The sequence below is a fragment of the Oryctolagus cuniculus genome, chromosome 7 (genome assembly GCF_964237555.1).
Source record: "Oryctolagus cuniculus chromosome 7, mOryCun1.1, whole genome shotgun sequence".
Lineage (NCBI taxonomy): Eukaryota > Metazoa > Chordata > Mammalia > Lagomorpha > Leporidae > Oryctolagus > Oryctolagus cuniculus.
In genome coordinates, this window is record NC_091438.1 from 60,814,802 (window position 1) to 60,837,480 (window position 22,679).

The 22,679-nt window shown below is 40.6% G+C and overlaps 1 protein-coding gene across 2 annotated transcripts in view; it reads right to left on the bottom strand.

Annotated features, from left to right (window-relative positions):
• Nucleotides 1–207: 207 nt before the first annotated feature.
• The window catches only part of GNAI3 (G protein subunit alpha i3), a 52,157-nt gene continuing 29,685 nt past the window's right edge, over nt 208–22,679 (bottom strand). Inside the window, exons 2-9 of one of the 2 annotated variants that reach the window (XM_008264734.4) lie at nt 20,931–20,973; nt 20,673–20,814; nt 14,609–14,766; nt 11,445–11,573; nt 7,846–7,975; nt 7,165–7,318; nt 1,458–1,670; nt 208–1,369 (exon numbers count right to left, since the gene is read on the bottom strand). In XM_008264734.4, the coding sequence (XP_008262956.1) occupies nt 1,480–1,670; nt 7,165–7,318; nt 7,846–7,975; nt 11,445–11,573; nt 14,609–14,766; nt 20,673–20,814; nt 20,931–20,973 (947 nt within the window). In that variant the 3' untranslated portion in view covers nt 208–1,369; nt 1,458–1,479. The remainder of the gene's footprint in view (nt 1,370–1,457; nt 1,671–7,164; nt 7,319–7,845; nt 7,976–11,444; nt 11,574–14,608; nt 14,767–20,672; nt 20,815–20,930; nt 20,974–22,679) is intronic. The other variant, XM_002715803.5, reaches the window with a different exon arrangement.

The window sequence follows — 22,679 nt, forward strand, 5'->3', positions numbered from 1 at the left end:
ACTGCAAGTCATCAGTACACAGATATGACATAAAACCCTTAGCCAAAGGACAGGATCCAACAACCCTATTACATCAAAGGACTAGACCTTCAGGGAATCCTTTAACATGAACCCATTCTCTTGAGGCCAAGCCACATTCAACAAGGGCAAAAAGAAACAGAAGACAGTATTTCCAGAATGGATTAGTTACAAACAGGAGCAAACCTGGACTCTTTACTCACCATTTTAATACTGCTGCCAACTATAACAAATTGAAATCTGTACACATGACAAAGTGGAAAAAAGTCCAAAAAGCAATAGTTTCAGCAAAAGAACGCACTGGGTAAAGATTACTACAGTTAACATTGCTACAGTAAAAACAATGGCAAACAGGGATTTGGCACCACATTTACAAAGTAAAAGCATGCATTCTTAATATTTAGATGTCTACAAATAGAAAAGACCATGAAGATGGAAAATGAAGGGTACCTTGTACAAAACTCCCTATGACTGAGACAACGAGCAAGAATCCGAGTGGTCAATTAAGTAGATATGTAGCAGCAAAGTCACTGGTTTTGTTTGGAACTTAACAATTTCCATTTCTAATTGGCAGCTAGCTGGGTGTGTCTGTATCCAAGAAGCTGACTTTATCATACTACATGAGCATTTATCTAGTAATTTGGTAATCAGCATAAACAAAGTTAACCTTCACCATAAGCTTAAAAAAAAAAAAAAAAAGAGCTACAATCTTGCTGTACAGCTCTTCAATGTAAATACCATTTAGAAATGTTAATGGTATTCTGAGCAGGATAGTAACAAAAATTTCATCCAAAAACACTGTATTTATAGCCCCAATAACTGGAAAGAATTTTAAGTAATTACAGAAATATTATAAGCCGACCATACCAAGAGTTAAAAACAAAGAATTCCTACTAAGAGGAATATTTTCAAGATGATCTCGTCACATCATGTGCATAGTTTGTGTTTTAATAAAGATTCTTTTGCAAACAAAGAAATAAAATTTAGTAAAGTTATTTTTCTCTTGTTGAAAAAAACTTTAAAAATTAACTACTGGTGGTTGGTTAAGAAGGAAAAACAAATAAGCTACATACTGAAGTTCTGGAATGCAGCACCTCAAACTCCACATCTGCCCTAAACATTTGAGGTTATAAAAATCCAAGCGATGACTTGATCAAATTATACTTTACAGTTGTTCCAATTCCAATGTCTGACTTGAGCATGTCAGGCCAATTATAAGTTCCCTAATACAGAAGATTGTGCTAAAGAGTGCTAAGATTCTGCATGCTGCTGCCATCTCTGGTCCCTTCATGCTTGCACTGCCTGTGAGACAGCCAAACACATCTGGTCTCAAGACTCCACACCACAGTAACTAGAAAAGAAGAACATTCTTAATTAGAAAAAGTTCACAAAGCCAAGAGCACACTACAGCAAAATAACTAAATTGTTCAAAGTTTTACCTTTTACTAACACTCACTCTCTTCAGTAAAGCCCACATTCCTTCAAGTTGTTTTTAATGATGACATCTGTGACAGCATCAAAAACAAACTGCACATTTTTGGTGTCTGTGGCACAGGTGAAGTGAGTGTAGATCTCCTTGGTATCTTTTCTTCTGTTCAGATCTTCAAACTGGCACTGAATGTAAGCAGCTGCTTCTTCATATGTATTGGAACCTAAAACAGACATCCAATAAGCTCAGTTCAGATTATAAGAGATGTGCAAGGAACTGGGGTTGTGGTGCAGCAGGTTAACCTACCGCCTGTACACCAGAATCCTATATGAGCAACAGTTCAAGTCCTAGCTGCTCCACTTCTAATCTACCTGCCTGGTAATGTGCATGAGAAAGCAGCAACAAGATGGTCCCAAGTACCTATGCAACAGTCACCCAAGTGGGAGAACAGGATGGTGTCAGGTTCCTGGTTTAAGCCTGGCTCAGCCCGTCATACCTTCTCTGTAACTGCCTTTCAAATAAATTTTTTTTTTTTAAAGAACTGCCTGAACTCAACTAAGTCAAGCCATTACCATTTACGTCTAAAGCGAACCCAATTGTATATAGAAAGAATTGTGTATTTGTTTTGTAATGCTCACCTATTTACTTTATTCTTTTTTTGAAAACTTTTATTTAATAAATATAAATTTCATAAGTATAACTTTTGAATTATAGCAGTTCTTCCCCCAATACCCAACCTCCCACCCCCAAACCATCCCACCTGCTACTCCCTCTCCCATCCCATTCTTCATTAAGATTCATTTTAATTATCTTTAAGAATTGTGTACTTTTATAATCATTAGGTTTTCCTATAACCGTAAGATTCTTCATGAGAACAGAAAGTCATCACATATGGAGACTGAGGAAAACAAAGCTAACTTTCTCTCTCTCCTTTCATTGAAAATCTTCAGCTGAAAAAAATCTAGAATGTACACAAGGAAACTTGGAGAAGTAGAAAAGTGTATTTCTAGAGAACATATTGTTTAAAACATCAAAGAAAGCTTGTGCTCTGGGGAGTGATCTTAAAATAATTCAAAAGGTTAAGTTTTCCTTTGAAAACCATTCCACAGTTTCAGGGTGCTTAGCCTCAAGAGCTGACTAATGAAGGCTTTAGCTAGAGTCCTAGAACCTGCCTGCAAAGCCAAGGAAACTCAAAGACGACACACACAGTTACTACAGTAAAGTAGAAGCCATTTTCAGAGACAGTCAGCAAGACTAAAAATATCCACATCAAACTATGTAAAGGATTCTAGATAACAACAAGTATAAGAAAGGAAGAAATATTACAATAGTTTAAAGATATGAAGGCAGCTTTGCAGGTGTTTGAAAAGGTTTCTTGAAGTCTGTGGAGCAACCTCTGCAAATGAGTGAGAAGTTAATCCTGTCCATTAGGAACAATGATACCCTGGTAAAGCAGGTCAATGAGAATCCTTAAGTAGAATTAAGTCAATGAAAAATGGTGTGGAAGCTCACAAACTTAAAATCTATTTATTTTTATTTATTCCAAAGGGAGAGAGAGAGAGCTTCAATTGATTCACTTTCCAAATGCCTATAACATCTGTGACTGGGCTAGGCCAAATCCAAGATCCTGGAACTTAATCTAGGTCTCCCATGCAGATTGCTAAAATTTATTCTTCCACATGGGTTGCTAAAATTCATTCATTTTCATTTATTCTAAGGGAGAGAGAGAGAGAAATCTTCAATTGGCTGGTTTATTTCCCAAATGCCTACAACATCTGGGACTGGGCTAGGCCAAACCCAACTTCCTGGAACTTAATCTAGGTTTAAAAATTATTTATTTACTTAAAAGGTAGAGAGAAAAGAGGACACAGAGGTCTTACACCTGCACTTCACCCCCCAAATGACCATGATGAACAGGCGGAAGCCAGGAGCCAGGAACTCCATCTTGGTACCCCACATGCATAGCAGAGGCCCAAGCACATAGGCCATGATCTGTTTCCTAGGAGCATTAGCAGAGAACTGGATAGGAAGTGCACTAGCTGGTAATCAAACCGGCACTCTGACTGTTGGTGCCACAGGCAGCAGCTTAACCCACTGCTCTATAATGCTTGTCTCCCTTTAATTTCTCAACTAAGATTTCTCTCCCTATCCTAAAACTTGGCTACTTTCAAGAAAGCCACCCAATTCTTGCTTTGGTTCCTCACTTTTAACAGATGATGACATTTCCAACTACCCTGAGGAATCAGAGGCTATAGAGGCTTGAATTACATCTTAACTTTACAGCCTACTGCCTCACTTAAAAAGTTCCTTTATCTACACAGAGGTGTCTTCTCCCCGCTCAAAATTTAATTGCTTGGGGCTGGCGCTGTGGTGTAGTAGGTAAAGCCACCGCCTACAGTGCCGGCATCCCATATGGGTACCAGTTTGAGTTCCAGCTGCTCCACTTCTGATCCAGCTCCCTGCTACGGCCTGGGAAAGCAATAGAAGATGACTCAAGTCCCTGTGCCCCTGCAACTGCATGGGAGACCCCAAAGAAGCTCCTGGCTCCTGGCTTTGGATCGGCACAGCTCTGGCTACTGTAGTCAATTGGGGAGTGAACCAGCAGATGGAAGACTTCTCTCTCTGTCTCTCCTCTCTCTCTGTAACTCTGACTTTCAAATATATCAATAAATCTTTAAAAAATAATAAACCTCCTAACTGCTAATACCAAAGGCCATTTTTCAGTGTGTATCTTACTTTGTTTATCCATGACTATTTTAGAATTCTCTTCTTAGTATTTATGACACACTGCCATTCCTGATTCTTCTCTCTGTATCATTTCTTTCTCTCCCGCCAATAAAGGCTAGTATTCCCTCACTCCATCTGTGGTACTTTTCTCTCCTCATTCTATACTGTTATCTCCCTATAAATCATCACCCATAGCCATGTTTTAATTTCTGAGGATCTCAATTCAATAGATCTAACTCCAAGCTCTCCCCAGGGGCAAGGCCATATATCTAACTGCCCATTAGACGTCTCCCTCTGGATGTTCCATAAATGCTTCCAAATCAACAGATCACAGCACCAGTATCCAATCAAGACAGAAAACTGAGTATCTCTGACTCTTCTAACTTCCTTATCCTCGTTTTACCCTCTCACTTCATTGCAGAAAGCATTTACAGTATTTCAGCTAACAAAAATTCCTTCCCCTTCCCTGAAAATTACCAACTATGACCTATAAGCTTCACAGGGAGCAGTCCTGGCAGTCAGATTTGTGCCCTAACCTCAGCTACCTGGCCTGTGAATTTTTACCTGACTTCATTCACGAGCCAGGCTCTTCTAGGAATTTGAACCTGGAGCCAAGCAATCTGAGTCTAGGCTGGTCTTTTTAACAAAGGAGACACAGAAAGTGTGGCAAGGCCATCTTCTTCATGAACTGATTAAGTAGGCAAGGAGGGAGAACAAAGAAGATATTGGGAAAAGGGAGAGAAAAGAGATGGAGAGAGAGAACGCTTCTGGTTCCTGACAGCTTTCTATTTCTCACATCTAATTCCATTCTAAGACCTATCTGCATTCTTGCCCTTGATTTCAATGAAATATCCCTTGACCTTCACCAGAAGTTTGTACTTGCAATCTAATTCCTTACTAACTCAACTCCCCTACTATCTATCTTTATTACCATTCACTACATAATCTTTCTAAAGCACAACTTGTGCTATACTATGGACCCTAATTAAAATCCTTCAATAGTTCCTCAATATAAGCTATAAGAACCTACAGGGGCCCACGTCATGGCACAAGTTTAGCTATTATCTCCAACTCTAGCGTCTGATATTGGAGCGCTCAACGACTCAACGCTCTGCTTCTGATCCAGTTCCCTCCTAATACACAGGGGAAAGCAGCATGACCCAAAGACTTGGACCCCTTCCACCCACATGGGAGATCAGGATGGAATTAAGATGGAGCTCTTGGCTCCTGGCTTCATCTTGGCCCAGTCCCAGCTGTTGTGGCCATTTGAGAAGTGAACCAGTGGATGGAAACTCACTCATTCTCTGCCTTTTAAATAAATAAAGCATTAAAGAAATATTTAACAAAAGAGAACCTATGAGTTTCTCTCTCCATGTCTCCAAGCAATATTTTTTTTAAAGATTTTATTTATTTATTTGAGAGGCAGAGTTACAGACAGTGAGAGGGAGAGAAGAGAGCAAGGTCTTCATCTGCTGGTTCACTCCCCAAATGGCGGCAATGGCCACAGCTGGGCTGATCCAAAACCAGGACCCAGGAGCTTCCTTCGGGTCTCCCATGAGGGTACAGGAGCCCAAGGACTTGGGCCATTCTGCTGCTTTCCCAGGCGTATTAACTGGGAGTTGGATCGGAAGTGGAGCAGCTGAAGACTCAACTGGTGCCCATATGGGATGCCAACGCCACAAGCAGACGCTTAACCTCCTATGCCACAGCGCTGGCCCATCAAGTAATAATTTCTTACTATATTTTCATATATACAATTACCTTTCTCTCAAATACATTTACTCCTATGTGCCTGATGCTTTCTAATTCATCCTCTTAAGAGCTCACTCAAGGGCCCAGCATGTGGCACAACTACCGCTTGCAGTGCCATCATCCCACACAGCCACTGGTTCAAGTACTGGCTGTTCTACTTCTGATCTGGTTCTCTGCTAATGCACCTGGGAAAGAGGCAGAAGATGGCTCAAAGGCTCGGGCCCCAGCTACCCACATGGGAGACCCGGATGAAATTCCAGGGTTCTGTCTTTGGTGTGGCCCAGCCCTGGCTGGTGCTGCCATTTGGGGAATGACCCAACAGATGGAAGACCTCTCTCTCACTGTCTCTCCTGACATTCTGCCTTTTAAGTAAATAAGTGAATCTTAAATAATAAACAGCTCATTCAAGTGTCAATTCCTCTAGTAAAGAATATGCTGATCCCATCTCAGGTACCTACTTCTGTTCTACATCCATAAATACAGATTTTATACTACTACAATAAAATTATTTATGTGTGATGGAACAAAGACATAAGCCTCAGCCATATCTTGCTCATGGCCCAAAAGATAAGATAAACACTGGAACTTATTCCTTGCCTTTGAATCTCAGTTGGCTCTCACACCCTTCTGCCTTCATACCCCACCTACCACAGCCACCTGAAAGACCAGTTCTAGGAATTCCCCTCTCCCTGCTACCCTTACCTCACCCCCATCCCTAGCCTTCCTAAAATATGAAAAGGCCCGGCCCCTGCAGGTCAGAGCCTTCTGCCCCGTGTTCCATCATGTGCATGCTGACAGCTGGTCACCCACCTCTGCGAATTTATTTTCTCTGAATAAACTTGGTCTGGCTATAAATTCGTACACTGCCTCCTCTCTATCCTGCGCTCCTTCGCCTAACAATGTGTGTGTTTCTCTGCAACCAGATGTTACTTTCTTGGGTACAATGACTGCATCTTACCCTTGTCTGTTCTTGAAGAATTCTTATACTGAATTTTAATTTTTATTCTTCATTTTTCCCAAAAAGTGAGGATTGAAATTAAAAACACAGAAAACTTGATTATGTCTGAAACAGCATTTAAAACTAGAAGAATCTTAATCATATGGTTAATACTGATATTATATCAGTGAATATGCTCCATAAAGATGTGCATTACACGAATCATTCAAAACAAAAGGCAACTGTCTGATCAACCAAAGTGTTGATGTGAACCTCCGGGACAATCTTCTATGACCCTTACCTGTGTATTCTGGGTAACAGATAGTTAAAGGACTCCTCTTTATTTTTTCCTCAAAAAGATCTTTCTTGTTAAGGAAGAGAATGATTGAAGTGTCTGTAAACCATTTGTTGTTACAAATGCTGTCAAACAGTTTCATGCTTTCATGCATTCGGTTCTGAAAAAGAGTCAAAGGATTACAGATTAGTAGTGAAAGTAAAAGTGGAGTAACTTGCATCCATCCACAGGTTCATTCCCCAAATTGCCCAACAGCTGGTCCCGGGCCTGGTGAAAGCCAGGAGATTCATCTGGGTCTCCCACGTGAGTAACAGGGGCCCAAGAAATTGGGTCATCTTCTGCTGCTTTCCCAGCTGCATTAGCATGGAGCTGGATCAGAAGTGGAGCAGACTGGACTCAAACCAGCACTCGCAAGGGATTTCTGTGGCAGGGCTTAACCTAGTGCACCACAAAATTGCCCCCCAAAAAGGATTTAATATTCCCATAAACTCATCATAGCCATGAATGTCTCTTCAAGAGTAACAAGGTATGGATCAATTAATTTTGAAAATCTAATCTCCCTGATAAGCAGAAATATTAAGTATGTATTAATCTTTGTTTCAACAAGCAAATGAATGTACCTAGTCTTCCTAAGTTACTTCCCATTTCCTGGCTTCATTAGGCTTTTCACCATAAGCCCCAACATACCATCTCTTCATCCTCAGCCAGAACAAGGTCATAATCACTGAGGGCCACACAGAAGATAATTGCGGTCACTCCCTCAAAACAGTGAATCCACTTTTTTCGTTCTGATCTTTGGCCACCTACATCAAACATTCTGAGTGAAGGGAAAGAAAGCACAAATTAAGCAAGGTCACATGTAAGTTGACATGATTAGGAAAATTCACATTCTTACAGATTCAAAACCTCATTTATAATAGAAAAAACAAACAAGGAGCAAATAAAATGTAGTCAAAATAATTATCTGTGTCTAAAGTAAAAGAACTTGAGAAAATAAAATTTAGGAATAATCTAAATTCTCATTTTAAACAGTTGAGCCTCCTCTCAAAGCTTGTATCGTATGTGCCAAAAGTCAGCAGAATAAAGCACTAAAATGATTTAAAGGAAAATGAAGAAAAAAAGACATGAAAAATGAAGAGTTGAATAACAGCATAAGATAGCAATAATAGTAACTAATATTTATTGAGTGTTTACCATGGTGCCAGACACTACCCTAAACACCTTAAGAACATCATTTTACCCTTGTAGCATTTTATCTTACAGATGAAGAAGCAGAGGCACAGAGAATGTCAAATAATCTGCCCAAGGGCATGCAGTGTACTAACAAATGGGGACTGAAGATCTGAACCTAGGCACTCCAACTCTTGCCTCTGCTTTTATCTACAACACTGCCTCTAAGAGCAGTTTCCTTCTAATTTCCTAATTTGCATTCTTTTTCCATTACTTTTCCATATGTTTTCAAGTTTTCCTTACTTAAAGAAAAACATTTTAGAGATCACTAGTGAAAAAAAAATTTACAGCTGGAATCCAATAAATCAATATCTAAAATAAACTTAGTTATTATTCCCCAACTCCAAGTCTTACCTGAACCTAATTAATAATAATAAAGCCTCAATTATTCACACACTTTATGTTCCACTCTACATTAGTCTTAGTCCACTCCTCTTTTCTGGGAGGTTTACTGATACAGTGAGTCAACAGTGTTCTCATCTACTTCCCACAGTAAGGGAACAACTGCCTCACTTTGTCATTTAGCTGATACTTGGGTCTGATGAGGTCTGCATGCAGATGATTAGTTATTCTTCACATCTATGTTTGATGACAACCTTAAAACTTCTAAAGACTAAATCTGCCAAATTAGTTTCATATATCAGATCTATCGCTTCTCAGCCTTTGGCTAAGATCAAGTTTTCAGAGATTTTCTTTCCCCCACAGACACTGAAAGAAATAAGACATAGTTGGTGATTTCCCAACGTATGTTGGAAAGGGAACGTTCATCTTATCTCTTTCATGACCCAACCCTCCCTTTGACCAACCCTGCACAGCTCTTTTCAACCATTAGTCATGACTCAGGGAACGATACAATTACAACGGGCTTTAATGCAGGGTCACGTATACTTTAGAAAGGCTAAAAGCCAAATATTTCACCATGTCAGGCTTTCAAAAGGGAATATACCACTACACCATTAATTTCAATCTACTTCCCCATTTTCTTCTATGAAGTCCATAAACCTGGTAAGAATACTGTGAAGTTCCCAAATGGGCTTTTAGCACATATTAACATTTTACAGTATCATTCACTAATAGATCAACATTTTATAAACATTACCTCATAATTGAGAGGCAAGTAAGCAATTAGACAATGCCTTGCATATGGTAGATGCTCAATAAATGTTTGAATAAATGGATAGTGGTTTTGCCTAGAGAGAAGAGGAAAAGGAAGAAGTGATAGTACCTCATAACAAGATATCTACATGCCAACAATAAAGTGGGTGTGGCACTTTATTTAGATCTGGCTACTGGTCCTGATATCAAAAGATAGGATTACCTAAAGATCAGTCTTTGACAACATGAACAAGAACCTTTCTCAGACTAAATAAATACTAGTTATAACATTTAATTATAAATGAATTACTACATTATATTACACAAAGAGATAGTACATTCTTACAGTTTTACAGACAACAATCCACATGATTTTGCTGTTCTTATTAAGTAAATTCATCAGGACTAAAGATAAGCAGCTATTCGATTCTAAAAACATTCAGCTGAAATGCTATTTTCTATACAATTTTTCAAATCTGATTTGGTGTATTAAGATTTCAACTGTTGTCTAGTAATACATATGCTGTGTGGACTTGACAAATCCTGTGGAACAACTGCTTTCAGAGAAAAGAAAACTGAAAATCTAAGGTAGCAGTGACATTTGCAAGCAATAATGCTGATTATCACATTCTACATATAAACATAAGGCAATTAAAATCATATCAGATAGGCCGGCGCCACGGCTCACTAGGCTAATCCTTTGCGTGCGGCGCTGGCACCCAGCATTCTAGTCCTGGTCGGGGCACTGGTTCTGTCCCGGTTGCTCCTCTTCCAGTCCAGTTCTCTGCTGTGGCCCGGGAAGGCAGTGGAGGATGGCCCAAGTGCTTGGGCCCTGCACCCTCATGGGAGACCAGGAAGAAGCACCTGGCTCCTGGCTTCGGATCGGCGCAGTGCGCCGGCCATAGCAACCATTTGGGGGTGAACCAACGGAAGGAAGACCTTTCTCTCTGTCTCTTTCTCTCTCTCTCTCACTAACTCTGCCTGTCCAAAAAAAAAAAAAAAAAATACATCAGATAATGAATGAAGGGGGAAAAAAAATCACTCAATCTCAAAGGTCACAAAAGCAGAAAACAGGAACCAAAAAGACAGCTCTAATATTTATAAAAGAGCATTAACAGAGAGAAACAGAGCTGTATAAGAGACACTAATGAGATAATTCTTTGTAACAGAGTACTAGACTCTAAAACAATGTTTATCTGCCATCCCATTACCACAAAAAACATCTACCCTCAAGTCAGTTTTCAATTGTGTCCTGTATTCAGAACTTAGTTGTACACAACTTTATGCATAAATCAGTTCAACAGCCCTGACAATACTAATGCCATTCTATTAAACTTAAGAGATGAAAACCAGGGGCTGGCGCTGTGGCACAGTGAGTTAAGCCACTTCCTACGACACTGGCATTCCATATGGTCACTGGTTCGAGTCCTGAATGCTCTACTTTCCATCCAGCTCCTTGCTAATGAGCCTAGGAAATGAGCCTAGCCAGTGGAACATGGACCAAGTCCTTGGGCCTCTGCCACCCACATGGGAGACCAGGAGGAAGCGTCTAGCTCCTGGCATTGGCCTGGCCCAGCCCTGGCTGTTGCAGCCATTCTGGGAGTCAATCAGCAGACAGAAAATCTTTCTGTCTCTCCTCTCTCTCTCTCTAACTCTGCCTTTCAAATAAATTAACTAATCTTCAAAAAAAAAAAAAAAAAAAAAAAAAAAAGGATGAAAGCCAGTAAGAAAGAAGCGCTACTGGTAAAAAAAGCATTTCTATTTTAACATCAAAATGGTAGAACAAAGACACATAACTACTTCAAAACTGGTTTTCTATATGTTTTAATATTGTTATCTTCCTAAACAAACATTATCTGTTTTGGTTATTCGAACAAAAACAGCTAAAAAGAATAAAATTAAAAATGAAAAAATTGGTAATCATGATTAATTCTGCTTGGTAGGTAAGTTAAAATACGTACTTGAAATATAGATCTTTGAAGGTGAAATGCGTTTCCACAATGCCTGTGGTCTTCACTCTTGTCCGGAGAACATCTTGCTGAGTTGGAATGTAGTTGGTTTGGGATATTCTATCCAAATCATTTAGGTAACTAAATAAAATACATACTTATTTTTACCTGGTAAAGCCAACTGTGTTCACAGCAAGTCAACAGACTTAAACTAGCTCCTTGATAAAACAAGACTCTGAACCTGTCACTGAAGTGGCAGAAGAAAATCAGACTTTTGGTGTCACAGAAATGATAATGAGAAAAAAATGTGAATCTAGCATGGGACAATTAGAGTATGTTCTAGATACACTAACAAAAGTGGTTTTAATTCTACAGACGTAAACTGTCAAAGTCAATTTTTTTAAAAAGACATGGTAATTTTATTCTTATTAAAGAAAAATTCCTGGGGCAGGCAGTATAGCATAGCCAGTTAAGCCATTGCTTGTGATGAACACAATCAATAACACAACCCAAGTTCAAGTCCTGCTACTCCTCTTCTGATCCAGCTCCCTGCTAATATATCTGGCAAGCAATGGATAACAGCTCAAGTACTCTGTTCCTGTCACACATGTGGGAGACCTGAGTGAAGCTGTTGACTCCTGGCTTTAGCCTGGTCCAGCCTTAGCTATTGCAGCCATTTGAGAAGTGAATCGGTGGATGGAAGATATCACTCTATCTCACTCAATCATTCTGCCTTTCAAATAAATCTTTAAAAAAAATAATTCTGAAATTTATTACTAAATCACCTGTACTCTCTGCAGTACAAATCAAAACCAAAACAAAAATCCACATTTACATTTAATAGGTCATTTACAGGTTTAACCATTTGACAGGACAGTAAAGAACAGTTTTTGAATAAAATCAAGATAAGAACTATCCTTAATAGGAATTCCTATTTATTGTTTTTTTTTTTTTTTTTATAAAGAGTTGGGGTGATTTTGGGTTTCTTTTTAAATCTAATCCAAATTAGAGTACCTTTAATTTCTTTTTTTTTTTACTTTGTTCACTGAAATAATTAAAAGACTGCTTCAAAGCTAAATTCTTCATTGATTGCTGGGTAGAAAACTAAAGAGCAAGTGATACCAAGTGAATCATTAATGAATCTTCCAAAAACAATAGTATCATTAATGTTAACAAGTCACATTTAGATATAAATTATGAAAACAAAAAACTATAAATCACATGTAATTAGAATATTCAAAGTTTACTGAATGTATAACTATAAAAGCAATTACAGTCTACATTTGATGATCACTCAGAGAAGTATTTAAACTATCAACCTCTGCAACTAAAAATGTCATTAAAAGGTGGTCAAGGGGGTGGTACAGTGGTGCAGCAAGTAAAGCTGTCACCTGCAGTTACAGCATCCAATATGGGCACCAGTTCAAGTCTCAGCTGTTCCACTTCCAACCCAGCTCTCTGCTATAGCCTGGGAAAGCAGTGGAAGATAGTGGAAGATGGCCCAATTCCTTGGGCCCCTGCACACATGTGAGACTCCTGGCTCCTGATTTCAGATCAGCTCAGTTCCAGCCGTTGTAGCCATTTGGGGAGTGAACCAGTGGATGGAAGACTTCTCTCTTTCTCTTTCTCTCTCTTTGCCTCTGCCTCTCTGTAGTTCTGCCTTTTGAATAAATAATTTTTTTTTTTTTTTAAAAAAGGTGGTCAAAGGGCTGGCACTGTTGCACAGTGGGTTGAGCTGCCTACTACAATACCAACATCCCATATGGCTGCTAGTTCAAGTCCTTGCAGCTTCACTTCTGATCCAGCTCCCTGCTAATGTGCCTTGTAAAGCAGAGAAGATGGCACAAGTCCTTGGGCCCCTGCACTGGGAGATGCAGATGAAGCTCCTGGCTCTGGCCTGGCTCAGCCCGGACCATTGCAGCCATTTAGGGAGTGAACCAGCAGATAGAAGATTAATTCCCCTCACTTCCCCGCAATTTTGCTTTTAAAAAAAAAAAAAAAAAAAAAAAAGTGGTCAAGTGGCAGGACTAGCAGTTAGAACACCGCTCAGGATGCCGGCATCCCATGTCAGACTGCTTAGGTTTGAGTGCCAGCTCTACTCCTGAAGTCAGCTTGCTGCTACTGTGTACTCAGGGAAGCAGTAGCTGATGCCTCAAGTATTTGGGTACTTGTAACCCACGTGGAAGACCTGGACTGAGTTTCCCGTCACCTGGATTCTGCCTGGCCCAACCCTAGCCATTGAGGGTATTTGGGGAGTGAAACAGGATGAGAGCTCTTTGCCTCTCTGCCTCTCAGATAAATTAAAAAAAAAAAAAAAAAAAAAAAAATTAAAAAGGGCAACAATCCTGAAATGTCGCTAAAATCAAGTTTTCATTAAAAGAGTAATTTTTTCAAATATCAATTTCTTCTAATAACAATTTAAGCTAGCATGAGAATCAAAAAGCAGGACAAAATAAAACTGAAAATATCTTAATGCTTAAAAGTGCCTTCATCCCACAAAGATGAAGGGACACAGGTAACAAGTGCTCGCCATGCCCCCAAAATGCACATGGGCGAAAAACTACATTCTGAATAAAGGTCTTATAAATATGTATAAAAGAGGTAAAACATTAATGCATGTAAAAACTATAATGAAAGTATTAATTACAAAATTCTTAAAATTATAACACCCAAGAGAATTTCTTTGACAAAATAGATGCTTAAGCTTCATTCCAAGTCTCATCTTTCTGTATTGTCATCTGGCAAAAAGTTTGTAGTGACTGGTACCACAGAAATCCATACTATAGCCCACCACAGAGCTGGCTGCATAAAGAGCAGAATCACAATTTTGATTTTCCTCACTAGCTGACTCTCAGTGCCACACCCTCAGGCAGAGGGAATTTACAGAGCTGGAAAAAATCCAGACCTGGCTTCTACAGATGTCTCTCTTCCTTCACCTGCTTATTATGCACATACCATGGAGCTACTTTTGTAGTGCCAAGTCCCCTGCGTACTTTCCCAGAGGGGACTTTTTCTTTCTGCAGTCCTAAAGACAATCCTGAGACAATCTTATAGATCTCAGGGGCTTCTAAGAATCTATGTAATAACTTGAACATTTCCTTAAGAATGCATACTGAATTTTCTCTAGGGTCATCAAGTTCTTTTCTGTTAGAGTTTCACAGAGAAAAATGACTTACTATGAAGCAGAATCATTGAGCTGATATTCCCTGGATCTGCTGAAGCAAGCTTGTACCCCACCATCTCGCCATAACCGTTTAATCACTCCTGCTAATTCTGGAGTCATCACTCCTTCTTCAGCACTGCCAGCTAAAACAAATAATTGCCGGGCATCATCCTGGAGGAAGCAGTTAAGAAAGACAGATGAGTCTCCATGTCTTCAAGAGTTGAAGACAACGTCTTTCAACATACAGACACACACACACACACACACACACACACACACACACACACAGTGTTATATTATTTTTAAAGTGGCCTTACAGAGGCCTTTTCTAGCAGGGCAGTATGAGAGAAGTTACTACAATTAACTTTTCCATGCTTCTCGTTCCACCCTAGTTCAGGTGCTGAACTAATGGAAGAAACGATTTTACTTCTTCTTTGCCCTGCCACACCACAGCACCATGGTGCTTTTCTGTGACCAGAAAAGCTCTTGTCTGGTCCATAAATCTCTATCCTGATTACACATGATTTTTGGTCTGTGACACAGGTACTTATAATCAACACTCCAAATTCTATTAAAGGAAGCCTTCAATAAAAATAGAAGTGAAAGACCGGAACATAAGAGGTAAATTCTCAATACATCAAAGGGAGTAAAGCATTAATCAAGTTTAAGGAAATACATTCTCTTCTTTCCTTTCAGCCCAGACAGACCTGGAAGAGGAAGAGATTGAGGCATTTAAGAAATCTGGAAGTCTCGTAGGGGAATAAATCCCTCAGAGACAAATTCAAATGGTGTCTAAATTTCCCCAAAGGAATAATAATAATGCTCTAAGAGAGGGGAAGGAAGGCAGCAGGAGGAAAAGAAAATAACAAGAAAGGGTGTGATCAAGACCTCATGAGTCATAACACAGTTGTGTAAGTGGTTATAGTTTTTCAACCCAAAATACATGAGAAGTAAAAAAGACAGAAAAGGGCTATAAGAGACTTCGGACTACTTTATTTTATTCTATCCAGTCCTACTTGTCAGTTTAAAAATAATCACCAGGGGCCGGTGCTGTGGCATAGTGGGTAAAGCCTCCGCCTGCAGTGCCAGCATCCTATATGGGTGCCAGTTCGAGTCCTGGCTGACCCACTTTTCTGATCCAGCTCTCTGCTATGGCCCGGGAAAGCAGCAGAAGATGGCCCAACTCCTTGGGCCCCTGCACCCTTGTGGAAAAAAGCTCCTGGCTCCTGGCTTTGGATCAGCACAGCTCCAGCTGTTGTGGCCATCTGGGGAGTGAACCAGCAGATGGAAGACCCCTTTCCCTCTAAGCCTCTGTGTAACCCTGCCTTTCAAATAAATAAATAAATCTTAAAAAAAAAAAAATTAGTCTCATGGGATAACTTGCCCACTCAAATCTAGTATTTATCTGCCTTGAAAGATTCCAAATAATTATAAAAATGCAGATACTAAAAAAAGCACATACTGCGTAAAGGAAAAATAAAGTAAAGGAGCAATCATTTGCATCTTAAGCAGTTATTGGGACAAAATAAACAAATGGCATTTCAGACTACAACCAACACTCCTAAGACTTGTGTATTACAAGAACCCGTACATTCACCTAAGCCAAACAGAACTACCCATAGTGTACTCAAAATAATTTTGCCAGGGGTAGCACTGTGGCATGGCAGGATAAACCTCCGCCTTTGAAGCCAGCATCCCATATGGTACTGGTTTGAGTCCTGGCTGCCCTGCTTCCAATCTAACTCCCTGTTAAAGTCCTGGGAAAACAGCAGAAGATCGTTCAAGTTCTTGGGCCCTGCACCCATGTGGGAGATCCAGAAGAAGTTCCAGGGACCTGGTTTGGGTTTGGTCCAGCCCCAGCCATTGTGGTCACTTGAGAAATGACCCATGGAATGCAATATCTGTCTCTCCCTCTCTCTCTAACTCTGCCTTTCAAATAAAAATAAAATAAAATAAATCTTAAAAAAATTTTTTTTTCCAAACCCTGGGTCTTTAGCCTTACTGGTTTTTTGCCTAGCAATATTTTTCTCTCAGATACTATCCTGTGCTCTTTCTAGTAGTATTTTCCGCTCAGCTCTAAAAACATACTTAGGATCTACATTCCCTCCCTTACTCTCTTTACAAAGATAAAAATTTTATATAGAGGAATAAATGATTCAGCAAAGTTGAAATATACAATTTGGCTAGCAAACTCAACAGTGAACACATCATTCTACATGTATCTAACATGTGAAGACTTGGTAATTTTTTGGTTGTGGAATCTGACCTATACTCAAAAGGCACTCAAATAATAAATATTAAACATTATTTTTTTTAATACCTGGATTCTAATTTTAGAAACCTCAAAACAAAGGGTGCTATCACTTCATGTTTTTGTTTTGCTGACTCTGTAAATGTTTTTTGGAAGGAGACATGCCCCTACCACATCTCTTCTACTTGTTTCCCACTATAAGTTCTCCATAGAGGCCCCTCTCTATACAATCAGCTCCATACTTCCACCCTTAAATGTGGAAAAGGATCTATACCATACACTATTCTTTTCTATTCACTCTCTAACCAACCATAAAAAAACTACAGCAAAAAAAAAAAAAAAAAAAAAAGAGAGAGGAGTGAATTTAAACATAAATCCTTACATATGAAAGAAAACAAAGACAGAAACTTTAAGAAACTATTCAAGACTGTATATTAGGATGGGTAGATGTTCGAAAGCTAGACAATTCAGGAGGCCTGAGAGGGATTAATGATGTCAAGTGTAGGCCGGCGCCGCGGCTCACTAGGCTAATCCTCCGCCTAGCGGCGCCGGCACACCGGGTTCTAGTCCCGGTCGGGGCGCCAGATTCTGTCCCGGTTGCCCCTCTTCCAGGCCAGCCCTCTGCTGAGGCCAGGGAGTGCAGTGGAGGATGGCCCAGGTGCTTGGGCCCTGCACCCCATGGGAGACCAGGAAAAGCACCTGGCTCCTGGCTCCTGCCATCGGATCAGCGCGGTGCGCCGGCCGCAGCGCGCCGGCCGCGGCGGTCATTGGAGGGTGAACCAACGGCAAAAGGAAGACCTTTCTCTCTGTCTCTCTCTCTCACTGTCCACTCTGCCTGTCAAAAAAAAAAAAAAAAAAAAAAAAAAAAAAAAAAAAAAATGATGTCAAGTGTATTTGCAAGAGTGTGGAGCATTGAGGCTGAGATGAGAAAGAGCAGACAGAGGAAAGAGGGTAAACACTGGATTACTATATACAACACAGAGGGGGCCAGCACTATGGAGCAGCAAGTTAAAGCCCCAGCATGCAGCACCAGCATCGCATAGGGGAGCTGGTTAGAGTCCTGGCTGCTCTACTTCCAATCCAGCTCCCTGCTAATGCATCTGGGAAAGCAACAGAGGATGGCCCAAGTGCTTGGGCTCCTGCACCCACATGGGAGACTCAGAAGCTCCTGGCTCCTGGCTTCAGATCCACTCAGCTCCAGCCATTTGCAACCATTTGGGGAGTGAAACAGTGGATGGAAAACTTCTCTCTCTTTCTATCTTTACCTCTCTCTGTAACTCTTTCAAATAAATAAAATAAGTCTTAAAAAAAAAAAAAAGATACAACAGAGAAGTAGAGTTAGGGGACTAGAAGGAATGAAAAAGGAGAGGGAGAAAATAAGCCCAGAGGATCAGCTGGTACAAAGAAAAGAATGAAAAGGGAAGGGAGAGAAAGGGGTAAGACAAGAACAAAAGACTATTGTTCGAACTATCAACTTTCTCTGCTAGGAGTTAAATCTCTAATGATGTGGCACCTTTTTACACAAATATAAAAATCACACTCATGCATTTTCTCTTGCCTTCTTTTTTGCTACTCTTCTCTCCCATCATTTTACAAACTCTAATCTTGCTCCTCCTTCTCTTAAGCTACTTTTCAGATACTTTCTACCCTAATCCTATTTGGTATTATAGGATATATCACCCTGTCAATACTTTCACCTTCAACAGTTTCCTACTTATTTTTTTTTAAGATTTATTTATTTATTCAAAAGTCAGAGTTACACAGAGAGAGGAGAGGCAGAGAGAGAGAGAGAGAGAGAGAGAGAGAGAGAGAAGTCTTCCATCCGGTAGTTCATTCCCCAGATGGCCAAAACGGCCGGAGCTACGCCAATCTGGAGCCAGGAGCCAGGAGCTTCTTCTGGGTCTCCCATGCGGGTGCAGGGGCCCAAGGAATGCTATCCCTGGCCACAGCAGTGAGCTAGATCGGAAGAGGAGCAGCCGGGACTAGAACCTGCGCCCATATGGGATGCTGGCACTTCAGGCCAAGGCATTAACCCATTGCACCACAGCTCCAGCCCTAGTTTCCTGCTTATTAAATGTAAATTTGCATTTGATAAGTTGAAAGTTATTTGCAAGAGCTCCTAAACCACAGACAAGGAGGCTTTGCCTTTTGCCTTTTCAGGAAGACTCTCAATTCACTGACTTTATCTGATACGGACAAGGCATTAAAGATTTAAAATAGGATATGGTATAATTCAATTTAATAGTCTATGGTTCAATGTAGTTTAGGGTATAGTTTTTTTTTTTTTTTTTTTTTTTTTTACAGGCAGAGTGGACAGTGAGAGAGAGAGAGAGAGAGAAAGGTCTTCCTTTGCTGTTGGTTCACCCTCCAATGGCCACCGCGGCCAGCGCACTGCGCTGATCCAAAGGCATGAGCCAGGTGCTTCTCCTGGTCTCCCATGGGGTGCAGGGCCCAAGCACTTGGGCCATCCTCCACTGCACTCCTGGGCCACAGCAGAGAGCTGGCCTGGAAGAGGGGCAACCAGGACAGAATCCGGCGCCCCTACCGGGACTAGAACCCGGTGTGCCGGCACCGCTAGGCGGAGGATTAGCCTGTTGAGCCGCGGTGCCGGCCGGGTATAGTATTCTTGAATACTTGAAAATCATCTCTAAAGTTGTACTTAATGCTCACAGTTTTTTGTTGTTGTTTGTTTTTTCCCTATTTGAGAGGTAGAGTTACAGAGAAGAGAGAGAGAGAGAGAGAGAGAAAGGAATGCTCACATTCTTACAGAGTTTATTTTAGGAGACAGATTTTTGCCTTTAATATCTATACCTCAGAGAGAACTATGAAGCATGATAAACTTTACTTTTTATTATTTTAATTACCTCTTATTTATTTATTTATATTATTTGACAGGTAGAGCTATAGACAGTGAGAGAGACAGAGACAGAGAGAAAGGTCTTCCTTCTGTTGGTTCACCCCCCAAATGGCCGCTATGGCCGGAGCTATGCCGATCAGAAGCCAGGAGCCAGGTGCCCCCTCCTGGTCTCCCACGGGGGTGCAGGCACCCAAGAACTTGGGCAATCCTCCACTGCCCTCCCGGGCCACAGCAGAGAGCTGGGCTAGAAGAGGAGCAGCCGGGACTAGAACCCGGCGCCCATATGGGATGCTGGTGCCACAGGCGGAGTAGCCAAGTAAGCCACGGCACCGGCCCCTACCTCTTATTATTAACTACTGTAAAAGTCAACAGTTCTGTAAAAGAGGCAGTTGAAGTTACCAAAGAAACCTACAATATATGCACTGAATCCCATTTACTAATTTTTTCTTATGATGATACCTAATATTTTCTATAGCAGATCGATAACACTTCTCAAATGAACATAAACTACTTTCCTAGGGGCCGGTGTTGTGGCGTAGCAGGTAAAGCCACTGCCTGTGATGACAGCATCCCTTATGGGAGCTGGTTCTAGTCCCAGCTGCTCCACTTCTGACCCAGCTCCCTGCTAATGCGCCTGGGAAAGCAATGGGGGATTGCCCAAGTGCTTGGGTCCCTGCACCCATGTATGAGATCTAGAAGGAGCTCCTGGCTCCTGACTTCAGCCTGGTCCAGCCCCAGGCTCTGTGGCCATTTGGGAGTGAACCAGTAGATGGAAGATATTTCTCTCTCTCTCTAGTCCTTTCTCTGTGTAAATCTGACTTTCAAATAAATAAATTTTTTAAAAAGAATACTTTTCTACATCTTATATTGTTGTTTAACTTCATTTCCCTAAAACATGAAGTAAATTTTGCTTAACTTAACTGCATCTATTGAATAAGAGCAAGCAAAAAGGAAATGAGAAATACTCACTGCTCTGGCTGCTTCCCCAAAGTCAATCTTAAGCCGTCCCATGGCTCTTATGATTGCAATGATGGACTGTATAGTATTGCTGTAGACAACTACTTTATATTGTTTACATTCTTCCTCTGAATAGCCATCCTCATGAATGATTCTTTGAAAGGAAGAAAACTACAAGTCAATACCACGAATCTAAAATAAAAAGATACTATGGACTTTTTATTCACTGGGAGGAAATCTACTCTTAAAAAAGCTCATGTTCCAACTTACTTCATCTGTTTCACGATAGTGCTTTTACCAGATTCCCCAGCACCTGAAAGAAAAGAATAACAAACCTTAAACCAAGAACAAATATATGAAGCCAACACAAATGATAGCTCTAGCTTAATGGAAACCACAAGCCCTCATAAGGAAACTGTTGGTAAGGATTTTATGTCTATCAGGGAAACCACCATGGCACTTCTCAGAGAATTTTACTTTCTTTATATAACTGAGCAACCAAGTATACTTTATTGAAAGGGTCCCAGGGTCTGCTTGATACCATTTATGTAAAACAGATGCACCAAGGATCGACAGCAACATAAGCGTAAAATCTCCAGGAAGTCTGTAACTGTGGAACTGAGAAATGTTCCAAGAGCAATCTTCCTGGTCTTGGGAGTGAAAAGGTTGAACACCAAAGCAAGGAGGGCACTGTCCCCACCACTTTCCAGTTGAGGGTATACACCTTCAACACTGCACTCTGCACTGCCCTTCTTATCCAGCTGAAATCACTTCAATGACCACAAATGTCAAACAGGTCTTCTGAACTTGCTGACAATTCACCTGCTAGATCTTCCCTCGCCAGTTCATTCTCCCACTTTCCAAGACACCTATTCCACAACACCTCCTTTCTCTTAAACATTATAAACTTCTCCCTACTTCTGACTCAGCTGATGATTGTTCCCCTCTTTTTAGAAGAATCAAAGCAATCAGGGAAAAATTCTTGTTTTCTCAAAACCCAATCTACCAATCTATCTTCCCCTCCATTAGCATTCTCTATCATCATGTCTCTGCCAATGTCTTACTACTAACTCTCCCCTTATACATTTACCCACCTAGTATCATTTACTCAAGTTCATGGCTGCTGCCAACTTCCCACATCACACAAATACCATCAACTTTTCTGTTCCCAATGGGTCACTCTCATCAGCAAACACACTTGCTATACTATCTCCCTTTAAAACTAACACTACCTTTTGTTGTCCCCCAAAATTTCCTCTTGCTACAACTCCATTTTCTCTGTCCCACTCTTTAGAAAAATCCCCTAATGTGCTGTCTATACCTCTAATTAGCTCCCAAAACTCATTCCAACCAGGCTTTGATCCCCACCATTCTACTGAACCCACTTCTCAAGATCTCCAACAATTTCCATTTTGACAAACTCCATGGTCAATTCTTGGTCCTCATCTCAGGTGAAATTTGTCCAAGTTGACAACTTCTCTCCCTGGAAATACTTCCATCACTGAGCAGGCTTCCAGCATACCCTGAGCCTGACTCCTATTCTACCTCTTCCCTGTCTCTGCCCTCCAGCTGCTGAATTCTTCAAGGCTCCTCCTTGTCCTACCTATGCTCACTCCCTAAGTTATTTGTGCTAGCTTAAAATATCATTGATAAGTAGATAATAATATTTTCTGAGTATCAAGTCCAGGCTGTTTTAAGCACTTTACTTATATTAACTCATTTAAATAACAAAATAATCCTGTGAGGTAAGTATTATTATTCCCATTTTACAGATAGGTAAATGAAACACCGAGAAATCAAGTAACTGGCCTACAATTACAAAGTCAGTAAACAGTAGGGTTGAAATTTGCATTCACAGGGAGAGTGAATGTGGATTAAGTCACCTGTGACTCCAGCATCCCATCTAAGTCCTAGCTGCCCCACATCAAAACCAACTCCCTGATAATGTGCCTGGGAGAGCAGCAAAAAACGGCCCAAGTCCTTGGGCACCTGTCACTCATGCAGGAAATCCAGATGAAA